The 14,173-nt window shown below is 37.8% G+C and overlaps 1 protein-coding gene across 2 annotated transcripts in view; it reads right to left on the reverse strand.

The window, feature by feature from the left end:
• gpc4.L (glypican 4 L homeolog) overlaps positions 1-14,173 on the reverse strand; it is a 65,026-nt gene that overhangs the window by 19,962 nt on the left and 30,891 nt on the right. For both annotated transcript variants that reach the window (XM_018228786.2, NM_001090719.1), the window contains 2 exon segments: positions 11,823-11,981; positions 1,573-1,964 (listed from right to left, as the gene is read on the reverse strand). In XM_018228786.2, coding sequence (XP_018084275.1) covers positions 1,573-1,964; positions 11,823-11,981 — 551 coding nt within the window.

Here is a 14,173-nt window from a genome sequence, read left to right on the forward strand (position 1 = left end):
GCATTTTGAAGGGGGTTCAATGGATAGTTCGCCATAAAACAAACTTTTAGCATGGTCTAGTCTGTATTAGTCTAGGACAAATTGTCACTTGTAACGGACATTTCATATAACACTAAACAAAAAATTACCCTTCATATTTTTCAGATTGTTTGCTGTCCTATGGACTTTCTCGATGCCAACAATGTCCATTTATAGTACTGGTGATCAAAACTTTGCTGGATATTCTAGATGGACCACACCAGTGCTTTGTAAAGAATAACCCTCTCCTCCCATGAAACAATACCCCCTTAAAATATGGGACAATGCTAAGCAGACCCTTCCTGCTGCTAACTAACATTGCTTGCAACAGCTACCTTTTTTACCCAACAGTACTCCTACTTTATCTATACAATTCTCATTAAGGGTATAAGGAGTGTGCATATTAACATTAACTTATCAACACAATGTCTTCAGCCATTTATCCATCCATATTGGTAGTCTATCAAGATCCCCTGCAAAAATGACATGGCCTGGGTAGAAGCAATACTTCGGCATATTTTTGGTGTTATTGGGATACATATATACATGCTTCAGAGCCTTCCTTCAAATTATCAATACACAGATTAAAAAGTTTACCCAATATAGAATCCTGTGCCGTCCCACTTAGAAACCGTATACATTTAATGAATGCCCCATTGATAACCACCCAATGTACAAAATATTTCATATAGTACTCTACCCTTGTACAAACAGCACCACCAAAAGCAACATACCTTTAGAAAGCAATCATGTATGTGGCACTGTATCAAACTGCTGTCCAAAGTAGCCCAAATCTAATGCAACACCAAATTCCACCTTCCCACATCACCAGCTTTCATGCAGCCCTTTATTACCACACCATACAAAGAGTCTCACAAAATCAGGAATCTTGGCCTGATGGAAGCTGAACTAAATCCTTGCTCACATTACATTAAATAATCAGTCATTTTCTAAAGTCAAATGGAAAAATGCTCATTTATACACAATGAATATTAAATCCACACTGTGTATATTTTCTGTGGACATTTTAGTTTATCAATGTGTGGTCCGCTAAGCAGATGAGTGCAGCACAGATTCACCTGCTTTTGACCACAAGATGTCACTGTTCAACCAATAGCTACAGATGCCTCCTCAGCGGGCATGCAAAATTCTGCAATGCCATTATAACTTTAAACATGTACAGAATGGATATTCTAAGCAGGGGATACAATATATTCTTAAACTGTAGTGTGTGTGCTATGAACGTTTAAAAAATACTGCATATATTCATCTACTTCTAATTCGAACTCTTCTACCCCATTCCCACCATGTCAGGGTAATATGGGAGTGACTGGTATCAGTAAGGTTACTCTGGGACTGAGGACAAAGCCATAAGGCAGAGCATTTTTACGTTTGCAAGAACTGGCATAGAAAAAACAAAAAACCTGGTTTAGTCTGTTGCCTCTACTCTAATTCAAGCAAAGTATCATTTATCAATCTATTACTGCACAAACATGCAATATAACATAATACTGTGCATATTGAGCAATTGAGATGCTGCAGGTAAACACTTACTGTGGACACTTTATTGATGACATCCCGGGCCACTGACAGCCCCTGTGCAAATGTACGAGCTGCCACGAAAGCTCTGGTGACTTGAAGCTTCAGTTTTCGAGGCACATCCCCAAAGGGCTTAAGCTGATCTGTGTATTTGCTGACGCATTCCAGGTACTCATCTGTAAATTGGTACTGGGGGTTCACCAGTCTGAACATGCGCTCCAGCAGCCGTGCCCAGAAGTCATTCAACATCTCTTCCAAGTTGACATTGCCGCCAACATAGTACTTTTTAAGTTCCACAAAGAAATCTTTAAAAAGCTCAGAGTTCTGCATGTATAGCCGCCCATAAGTCCTCACAAACATGTCATTTAGAGAGTTTTCAGCATTCTGGAGAAGTTCTTTGAAAAACTCTGAGTAAATAAAAAAAACAGCACTGAATTAACAGTAGGTTTGGGATAACAAAACTGAATTTAGAAAAGTCAAGGTTGGACAACCTGTGGCTACCCAGATATTTCTATTATTTTAATTGCCAATACCCTCTGAAAGCTGATATGCCAGGAGTTATAATCTCATAACATCAGGAGAGCCACAGGCTGCATAAAGGGAACAAGAAGGCATCAAACCACAATACATAAAAAATATTTTTCATGTCATAAGAGAAAAATTGGTTTTATAGTTTTTGAATTATTGGACTTCTTTTTCCATTTCATTCCAGCTTTCAAATGTGGTCACTGACCCTGCAAGAAAACGGTTGCTTTGTGAACTTACAATTTTATTATTATTGTTACTTTCTATTTCCTATTCAGTCCCTCTCCTATTATGGTTCCAAACCTGGTTGCTATGGTAAACAAGACTGTATCAACCATACAGCTGCTGAAATGCCAGACTGGAGAGCTGCTAATCTACAAAAAATAAAAACCAATTGCAAATAATTATATCACTGTCTACATCATACTAAAAGTTAGTTTAAAGGTGAATAACCCCTTTAAATATCTACATTCCTGCAGTAATCCCTACCATATCATGTTCAGTGAATACATATTTAAATGGGTAGGTGATGGTGACTTGCAGGTGAAGAAAACCCACCAGAGCCAGTTTACTTAACTGTGATCAACTCTGTAATTTAACAAATATGTTATTGACTATGGTTGTTGATGGTTGTTTCTAATGTACCAAACATTCTCATACAGTGGCTATTCTGTACATGAAAAGTACTCTGGAGGATGATGTATACAATGACAAGTTATATGTAGACAAACACTATTCATAAACACTGGGCAAATTTGCAACTGGGCAGAAACCCATAGAAACCAAGCAGATGATTGCTTTCAGTGTTCAACCTGCAGCTGGCTGAAAAAAGCTAATCACAGATTGGTTGCAATGGGATACTGCCCAGGGGCAAATACGCCCAATGTTTATAAATGAGCCCCACTACTGGGTCCAGAACATGACAATATCTGCACTCAAAGTTTCTCTTTACTCTTTCTTTGCATTGATGCTACGTGGCTCTGCCTGCAAAACTACTGCCGACAGGAAGGAATGGATTCAAGAAAAGTTTGACTTTAAAATAAAAGGGGGGGAAAATAAAGATTCCAACCCTTCTCCAAGTTCAGCACAAGGCTGGCCCATATAACGAGTGGTATTTCCTGTCTGAAGAAGAATTTGGGGTTTTGCTTGGAATGTTTACAAAGCCCTGTATATTTGTCTGCAAATCTCTTCGTTCTGACCAGCAACTTCCTTCCTCGGTAGCATATTAAACAGAGAGCCACAAAGAATGTCTAAAATATATTGAATATTATTCAGAGGTAACTAAGAAACATTTCATGTAGCATTTGAATCTCAAAAATAAGAGTGGAAGAAGTATGTTAAAGTAGCTTTTATGCTATTTACTGACGGCTGCTGTTTGGCTTCCTTTGGCTAATCTCACTATAGCTTTGCCTTATTTGTATTATACTGCATGTCTCCCCTGAAATATACAAAAAAAAAGGGGGTTGTGGGTGCACTCCAAGGCTAAGTTAAAATGTGTTTAAATACAATGGAAGTGCTTCTGATTTGGCCAATTAATCAATGCACATTTCCTGGTCCCCTGTCTCATAATAATTATATATCAGTATATATGCAAGTGCATGTTTTTACAAAAAAAATGGGGTTTTTAGTTACAAAGTTATGATCAAAAAGTTGATACGTCACCATACCACGTCAAGGTAAACCCCGTACAGTGGTCCCTAACTGGTTTACCTCTAGTCATAGAATAAAAAGTCTTGTACCTCTCTGCATAGTAGCATTACTTGTAATAACCGTCTCCTGAACCTTGGTTTCACTCTGAAATATCTTATTAATTCAATAGGTCTGGACTAATAAGAAGAACAAAGGACATATTAAGTACAGTTGCTTTGGTTTTGCAAGATGTTCATATCTGTATATAGCAGGAAGCCCTAGATTTGTATTGGAGGCATTGGATGGTTTCCTTTGTTAGCATGTATGAAAAAAGAAAGGAAAAGAACAGGCACTTGAGTGTATCAGTGCAAGATAAAACAGTGTATTTTTGTACTTGTGTGTATGTTCTTGGACTGACCAGCTTTAATTTAATGTTCATTTGTTTGGTTTAGGGTTGCTTTGAGCAAATTAGTTCCCGCTGCATACCAAATTGTAGGGGTGAAATATAATTTTAAGAGTTTTTTTTTTAAAGTGACTTTAAATGGACATATAACTTCCAAGGGTTGATGTTACTGGACATACTTTTAGAGAACTGGACTTACATGTTTCTTTTACGGCAGAAACATTCAATATATGGCCCTCCAGCAACTGTTGTTATTTTTCCAGCATTTTCAGCAATCAGCTGGCTGGGGCCATACCTTCTAAAAGCTGAAGGCTACATACCGGAAACCTTCACTATAAACAGCACAAGAAATAATGCACATCTAGAGCAGATTCCATCTATAACATCTGATACTAGCTGAGTTCACTGGGCGTGTAGCGTATGAGATTTGTGGCCACACAGGCTAGAATGAATGCAAGGGAGGAGAAATCCATATATGTTGGGAGATTTCCATGTGAGCTCCTTTGAACAAGTAGCTAATGAGTTCCTTATATTTACAATGCCTGAGATAAAAGAAACAGATGTCATATTAAGATTACTTAAAGGAAAACTATACCCCCAAAATGAACACTTAAGCAACAGATAGTTCATATCATATTAAGTGGCATATTAAAGAATCTTACCAAACTGGTATATATATTTAAGTAAATATTGCCCTTTTACATCTCTTGCCTTGAGCCACCATTTCGTGATGGTCTCTGTGCTGCCTCAGAGATCACCTGACCAGAAATACTTCAACTGTAACTGTAACAGGAAGAAGTGTGGAAGCAAAAGACACAACTCTGTCTGTTAATTGGCTCATGTGACCTAACATGTATGGTTTGTTGGTATGTTTGTGAGTACAGTGAATCCTACGATCCCAGGGGGCGGCCCTTATTTTTGAAAATGGCAATTTTCTATTTATGATTACCCAATGGCACATACTACTAGAAAAGTATATTATTATGAAAATGGTTTATTTACATGAAGCAGGATTTTACATATGAGCTGTTTTATGCAATATCTTTTTATAGAGACCTACATTGTTTGGGGGGTATAGTTTTCCTTTAATTCCTGATTAAGTGGGTAACCATGAATGGCCACCCTATCCAAACAAAGTATTCAACAGCAAAAAGTCATAAATCCTACTCGTTAACATATCAGACCTCCACTTGGTCTTCTCCTGATTCAGATCAGCGACGCAAACACCTCTGTTTCTACAAGGGATGCACCGAATCCAGGATTCGGTTCGGGATTCGGCCTTTTTCAGCAGGATTCGGCCGAACCCAAATCCTAATTTGCATATGCAAATTAGGGGCGGGGAGGGAAATCACGTGACTTTTTGTCAGAAAACAAGGAAGTAAAAAATGTTTTCCCTTCCCACCCCTAATTTGCATATGCAAATTAGGGTTCGGATTCGGTTCGGTATTCGGCCAAATCTTTCACAAAGGATTCGGGGGTTCGGCCGAATCCAAAAAAGTGGATTCGGTGCATCCCTAGTTTCTACTGCAAACCCCACTTTCTCTTAATCAACCCTTCTGCCAAATTAGCTCATTCTACATCATATGGTTAGCTTCCCCCACTGTTTTCTGTTAATACATGTTGCTATTGAATGCACAGTCTTTGCTTGGACACAATTGGCCCCTAACCCAATTTGGTGCTATAAGGTGGCCATAGACGCACAGATAATATTGTATGAAATATATTTTCATACGATATTTGGTGCATGTATGGTGGGAAAAGAGCCGACTGATATCAACAGAAGTCTTGGATATCGGTCGGCTCATCGATCGGGCTGTAAATTTTGATTGGTTGATTGGGTGCCTTTGAAAGCACCCAAACATCGGCCATTATTAGTGCTGAATTGTCAGATACAGGTAGAATTCTATTGTTTTTAGCTGTATATCTGACGATTCATCTCTACACGCGTGTTTGGAACGAACAATCTTTCTTGGAAAGAGCCTTTCCAAGAAAGATTGTAATTGGTACATCTATGGCCACCTTAAGGCACAGGGAAATATAGAGACATGTCTATGATGACATGGAATCAGTAAGGGAGTCATCACCAGGAATCATATCCAATTCTCAGAGTTCTGCTAACAGCACCCTGGGATTACAGGTATATCAATTGTTCAAACATGCCAATATCCGTTTACAGGAGCAACATCATAAAAAGTCAAGCTGACCCAATAAAAAGTAGCATGTTATTACAATAACAGCCACTTAACACTGTAAGCTCTACGGGCCAGGAACTTCCTTCCTACTGTGTATCATACCACATGGCACTTACAGCTCTGCATATCCTTGTAGCGCTTTACAAACAAATACAATGCAAGGCTCTTTTTTACTGCTTGCTGTTTAAAAATTAAAACACCACAACTGTGCCCCATTAAACAGTTTTTTTTTTTTAAAGGGACATTTATTGGGTTCTCCAAATGTATGGACATTCTGGTTCCATAAATTAACACCTTAAATTTGATGAACCTAAGTTTACACATGCAAAGATTACTTCATTATTTTTCTGTGCTTTATAGCAGTGCACCAAACAAGCTACACTCATTAAATCACCACAACCCCTTAAAAATCTACTACACACAAACATTTACCAAGGAAAACAAATTATTATTTTCAGCATTGGCGCAATAAACAAGCCCCAAATGATTTCAGCTATCTTAGCATGAACTTGCTGTTGCAAGATATACTACTTTTCCAGACAGTGAAACATTATAATGCCACAGTCTTTGTGTGACTGCAGACTTACCCATCTGTTCAGTTGATGTATTTGAGCCAGCTCAAATATATCATCTACGCAGTGTACAGACCAGTGATGTACTAGAGCTCACTGTCCACAGCACAGAATTTTAAATTATCACATTTGGGAATTTTTTATTTCAACAAGATGCAGCTATATACATTTTTGTGTTCCTAATAGCTACCCTTGGAAAATGATGTATTAGATGGATACTAGTGATATGGGCGCATTAGTTAAGTCAATGTTTGTTTACAGCAACTGTATGCAGGGTTGCTAGTATTTTAATAGGAAAAATGGTGGTCGATTACAATGTTATTAATAGGCAGAAAGATATCACCTTTTCTTTTTTCCAGAAAAGGCAACAACCCTATTTGTATGTGACAAAGAGTAGGCAGCATTTCCATGAAGTCATCCATGTAGACACTAAAGAAAGCAAAGTCCAACGTTCCTGGTGATCAATTATCAAAATATAATCAAACTCCCATTTGCAGGCAAGCGAAAACACTTGATAAGCCTCAAAAAAGAAATGAAAACATGGGTGTGTAACGCAAATTGGCCCACATCCAGAAATAAACTTATAAAAGACTTTGCCCCTCTCAAAAGTTCCAAACTTGGGGGGGTGTGTCAAATGTGGTTGGATAATTCTAATTAGATTTGATGCTCTTGCGCATTATAAAAAAAACCAATGGGATACTTCTTAGAGGTAGTTGATGTTATGCAGAGGTTTACATTTATGAAAACCCAAATCCTAGTTATTATGATAGAATAATTTTAACTTACATATAAAAATGTCTCCCAGCTGGCAAAACCATAATCAGTTACTGCTGGAGTGAGCAATCTAAAAACAGCTGTCCTTTCTATTTTACAGCCACCTTTCATGTCTTGTGGTTTATGACTACGATCAACTCTTTTCAAAAGGAATTCATTCTTTGGTTGGGAGCAGAATTAGATTTGGTTAAACAGCAATTAAGGGCACTTAGAGGCTGGTGGCAGCTGGGGTAAAGGTCAGCAGGCCTCACATGAAAGCGCAAGCGGGATGCCAGATATCCATTGGAAACAAACAAAAAAGAAAAAACGGCCCCAACACAAAGCTTGTAAAAGTCTTAAAAAGTCTTTCTCTGCAATAGGCATGAAGAAGCATGGCAGGGAAACTATTTATTTGTATAGTGTGAGCAGAAGGAAAATGAAATGGGATGGGGAGTGCACTCCAACACAATCAAACATTACAAAGGGTTAACAAAAAAAAGTGCAATTTAATTGCTGTTCAGTGTGTTGCAAAGGCAAAGAAATGTGATTTTGTATTTCCTGATGTAGCCTCTCTTCCCATCCCCCTTTCCTTTTTTTCTGGTTATAGAAACACTTAAGTGACCTGGCATGGCTATGTAATCTGTGAAGCCCTGGGATGGCTGCCTTCTGTGTCAACAACTTTGTGGCCCTGGGCTAGTCATTTAACCTCTCCGACACCTTTACTCAAGTAGAGATGGTCTTCTTATCCATTCTACAACACTCCTGCTGCTTCAGTGTGCTTTAGATGAATTGAATATTCAGGATACAAAATATATACATTTTGCAACAGAAAATAATTAGGTAAACATGGCATTGTTTACATTAAAATCTGTTTATTGGGTAAAGCTAAGCAAGCTTTTACTTTTATTCAGATGAATTCAGCCTCCAGATACATCCACTTCATTGGAGGCTTTAAAAGATGTTGAGAGTGTCACAATCCCAATTAAGAGTAAATTTGCTCAAAGTGTGCTTTAGAGCGCAGTTATAACTTTTTTTTTTATCTATATGTTGAATAGTTTTCTGCTTCTGGCTATTGTGTCTAGAATGGCAGAGGGCCACAATTTCTGTTGCCTTATTGTATGGGCACACTTTTGCGCTTCTGCACCGAAATCCAATCTGTATGCTCACCTACAGCATGATTCCCTGCCTGCCAGTGCAAATACAAAATGGGAGCAGATCAGTCAAGCAAAGAAAAACACCTCACGTGACACTGGCCTAAGGATGATGGCACACCCCATAATGTGGGGAGAGAGAAAAGATGCCATGGTCAGACAATATTTTGAACAGGTGGCCATAGATGTTAAGATTTTTCTCTCCCTATCGACCACTTTTAGTTCAAGCCGACAAATCAGTCAAATTATCGTGATGTTAGAAGGCACCGAACAATTGTACATCTAGCGATTTTTCATCGGACATTGGTCAGAAAATCAATTGAGCAGGTTTGAAAATTTTCATAGTTAACAGTGAAATGTCAAACATTTTCCGACTGTTTGCAAGGCCAAGCTGGCAGCTACCCCCAGTTTTCCAAGCTTTAACTAAACACTATTGCTTGAAATCATACTTTTAAACTATCGTTTCAGGATAAACCCAGTCCTACAATAATGAAAAGTCCATTAAAACCTTAATGTCTATGGTCAGCTTTAAGCAATGCTGAAACACCATGCCAAGACAAAAATACTTGCAAAGAAGCTAGAGAAAACAGAGGAGAATAGAATTCTTTAACCTTAAAAAACATTAAACTTTTCATTTGGCACCTCTGGACTGGATAATTGACACAGCAATGATTAAAACAGCAATGACAACAAAAACCTGGCCTTGGGTTAAAATCTGCTTTCTGGTTGCTAGGGTTGGTTTATCTGTTTAAAGCAAAAGTATACTACCGTACAATGCAAGTCTATAAAAAGAAATGCTTCATGTAAATAATCCATAAAAAATACCTTTTTAGTAGTATGTGCCATTGGGTAATCATAAATAGAAAATTGACATTTAAAAAAAAATAAGGGCTGCCCCCTGGGATCGTAGGATTTACGGTGCACACAAACAAACCATACATGTTAGGTCGCATGACCCAATTAAAAGACAGAGTTCTGTCTTTTGCTTCCTCACTTCTTCCTGTTACAGTTAGAGTTGTAGTATTTCTGGTCAGGTGATCTCTGAGGCACCTCGGAAACCATCATGATATGGTGGTTCAAGGCAAGAGATGTAAATAGGGCAATATTTACTTAAATACTGTATATATGTCATTTAATATGATATAAACTATCTGTTGCTTAAATATTCATTTTGGGGTTTTTCCTTTAAGCAAATTCTAATAAGAATTTAAAAAAGAAAAAAATAGGAGTTATTCTATGTAACATGAAAATCGGATTAAAAAACAGTTGGGGTGTCTGAAAGGTAGCAAGAACAAGCATCCCTTCATGGAAAGTTTGAAATATGTACTGATATCTCTCCCAGGTTCAGAAATATGGCATACAAAAAAAAAACACACACATGTACATCACTAAAAGGTAAAAACTACCTCCCAAATTAGATGCACCAATAATTTCTTAAAAGCTCTACATTCTCTCCCTATATTAATTGCCCTTCTGTCCTAAAACATTATCTTTAAGGATTTTTGTTGGATTTATGGAAAGTAACCTCACCACCTCAGTCCCTTGCTGAGAAATGGCAAAGGAAGAGTCGACATTATTATTATTATTCTAGGCCAATACCCACATGCACAAACAGCTGGTTTTCATACATATGATGACTGGTAAAATAAGGGTGTGAAAGAAAAACTTATATCCGAGGGAAAGAGAAACACTAAAAAACTTTGAATCAGCACATAAAGAAATTTACAGCCAAATGTTCCCCTTCAACCAACAGTGAGCTTAACCTGAACACACAGAGAAAAAAATACTAGGATAGCAGAGAGTACAAGAACGGATTAATATTTAAGGATGAATTTAAAAATTATAGTGTATAAGAAGCAGCTAGAAAAAAAAGAATAAATTGACTTCCCCAGCTTGTTTAAATGAACTGTTCAGTGTAAAAATAAAAACTGGGTAAATAGATAGGCTGTGCAAAATAAAAAAAATTCTAATACAGTGTTAGCCAAAAATGTCATGTATAAAGGCTGGAGTGACTGGATGTGTAACATAACAGAACACAACTTCCTGCTTTTCAGCTGTATAAGTCTGAGTTAGTCAGCGACTTTAAGGGGGGCCACATGGGACATAACTTTCAGTGAGTTTGCAATGGATCCTTAGAATACGGCTTTGATTCAAAATCAAACAGTTATGGCCCATGTGTCCCCCCTCAAGTCTCGGATTAGTTACTGCCTGGCAACCAGTGGAAACCAAGAGAGCTACAGAGCATGAAGTAGTGCTCTGGCTATTACGTTAGACATCCAGTCACTCCAGCCTTTATACATTACATTTTTGGCTAACTTTATTACAAATATTTTTTATTTTGCACAGCCTATTTGCCCAGTTTTTATTTTTACTAAACAATTCCTTTAAATGCAGTTCAGGTATGGGGTCCATTATTCAGAAACCCATTATCCAGAAATCTCCAAATTAAAGAAAGGCAGTCTTCCTTATACTCCATTTTAATCAAATGATTACAATTTTTTCCTTTTTCTCTTTAATAATACAACAGTCCCTTGTACTGTATTCCAACTAAGATATAATCAATCCTTATTGGAGGAAAAACAAGCCTATTGGGATTATTGTTTAAATGATTTTTTTAGTAGACTTAAAGTATGGAGATCCACATTACATAAAAATTCCTTATCCAGAAAACCCCATGTTCCTATCAATCTCGATAATAGGTCCCATACCTGTACATGCTGTAAAATACCGGCCATATGGCAACTCTTCCCCCCCCATGAAGAATGAAGAAGCCAGAAGCCTATTGCTCCGTGGTGCTCTCTGGAAGAACCCGTGGACCGGCGCAGTTTTTTCCTGATAGGAGCACCGGCCCGGGGTTTGAGGTAAATATATACAATCCCTTGGGGTGCCTTACTTTTGGCACCCCCACGTAAATGCAGCAGTTCCTTCTCCTTTAACAATTCTTCAAGTGCAACCGTTGCATACATTGCAATACATGTGTACCTTTACAGAGAAAGGTTTGCAAACCAGCAACAGAAATATTTAAGTAAAACATCCTTACCATCAAACTTGTTGAATCTGGAGGCAAAAATATGTTGCATGTTATTACATGGTTCGATAACTGCAGCCTTGAAGTCATATTTACTCTGCTGGCTGTACTTTTCCTCCATTGCTAGGGAGCAGCATGTGTGTCTCTGGGAGCAGACTTTCAGGTGGTCACCTAAAAGGAATAAAAGGATTGTTACATTTAGCCCAGCCAACGGTTAGAATTGAACCACGCAGCATATAAAAGTGTACTGATTCTTACAATGGCAAAATATACTCCTGAACATATATAAAAATAAAGCAAACTTAAATATGATTTTAAATAATGTACATTTTACCTTAAGAACTTTATAAAACTTACATGGAACATTTGCAATTCATTTGATGGCTCACACCCACTGTTTCCCAGAAAACAAATATTTCCATTGCTCCTTAAAATTTTAAGCTTGGGGGTCTGGTAACCCAGTTTCAACACAACTACAGAATATGATTATAAATCATACATGTACCTATTGTAGAATTTTGATGGATGCCAAAATAATGAATTCTTCACAAGCCTTTTGGGCAAAGAAACCAGGGCAAGCAGGGCTTGCAAACTCAACTTAGAGAGATGGGCTTAAAGGGATACTGTCATGGGAAAAAAACATTTTTTTCAAAATGAATCGGATAATAATGCTGCTCCAGCAGAATTCTGCACTGAAATCCATTTCTTAAAAGAGCAAACAGATTTTTTTATATTCAATTTTGAAATCTGACATGGGGCTAGACATATTGTCAATTTCCCAGCTGCCCCAAGTCATGTGACTTGTGCTCTGATAAACTTCAATCACTCTTTACTGCTGTACTGCAAGTTGGAGTGATACCACCCCTCCCCTTTCCCCCCCCCCCAGCAGCCAAACAAATAACAATGGGAAGGTAACCAGATAACAGCTCCCTAACACAAGATAACAGCTGCCTGGTATATCTAAGTACAACATCAATAGTAAAAACCCATGTCTCACCGAGACACATTCAGTTACATTGAGAAGGAAAAACAGCAGCCTGCCAGAAAGCATTTCTCTCCTAAAGTGCAGGCACAAGTCACATGACCAGGGGTAGCTGGGAAATTTCAAAATTGAATATAAAAGAATCTGTTTGCTCTTTTGAGAAATGGATTTCAGTGCAGAATTCTGCTGGAGTAGCACTATTAACTGATGCGTTTTGAAAAAAACATGTTTTCCGATGACAGGATCCCTGTAAGCAATTTATCAGTGCATCTGAGATAGATACATTTCTGCTCTTTTGGATTCTTGGTTGATTTATTGTTTTACTACATGTTTTAAAGGTGTTTGCTCAGCAGTAAGGATGATTTTAGGAAGTTTATACCACACAAGCAAGTTGAATACTCAAATGAATTTAATTTAAAATATCATAACAACTCCACAAGGAGCCTCACATGCAAGTTGTTGTATTATATTAGAAACTTCAGCACACTATTAAGAAATTTTCATCCATAACCAGGAAAGGAAAAGGAAAGAAAAGGAAGCACAGAAAATATATTCAATATATACCAGCCATTATGGAACTAATGAAAGTGAGCTTATTTGCTGCAGTCTAAATAATTTACCCGGCTCAGACAAATATTCCTGTTATCAGCCAGTGTGCTTAATGTCCACAATGTTGGCCTGTGTAAAGCCAGATAAGTACTGGGTAGCCTATAAAGCCTACCTTTTACATTTATGATTTTGTTCTGATACTCTATTACCAGTTTTCTAGTCTCTTCTGAATGGTTACTGTGGTCAAAGAGATCCTAGCCAGCAGATAAAAATGTAAATTCCAAAACAAATATCCCACTATGATAATGGAATGTAATTGGCTAATAATGCCACCTAATGCAGATATTACAATGATGATCTCAGGAAAATAAAAACATACAAAAAACCTTGATGAGACTGAGGGCAATATAAATCCTTTTGTGGGCCATTAGGTCTCCAGTTGGACAGCCCTTTTTCAGACTGTGAGAGTAACAAATTAACAGTCTCCTAACCAAACTAGTGAGCAAAAAATAAGATGATAAAGATTTGAGTGGCAAAGTGTTTTATCGGCTCTCATTTGCGCTGCAAGCATGAAATGGAGAAAAATGGGGCAGAAGAGAGACAATCAAATGAACTCTTTCATAGAATGTCTGGAAGTTGACTGCAGACCGATCCACAAGGTTGGGGGCAAAGGTTCATCCAATAAAGACAGCAAGCACATTATTCAGTAATGTCTCTTGGTTTGGGGTGTAAGCCTCCAAGCCTCACTCAGCTGTTCAAGGCTATCAAAGGGTCTTTTGTGCTCACAACTGGCAGATTCACTGTACATAGCCAGGCAGCAGGAATGTACATA

Source organism: Xenopus laevis, chromosome 8L (assembly GCF_017654675.1).
Source record: "Xenopus laevis strain J_2021 chromosome 8L, Xenopus_laevis_v10.1, whole genome shotgun sequence".
Classification (NCBI taxonomy): Eukaryota; Metazoa; Chordata; class Amphibia; order Anura; family Pipidae; genus Xenopus; species Xenopus laevis.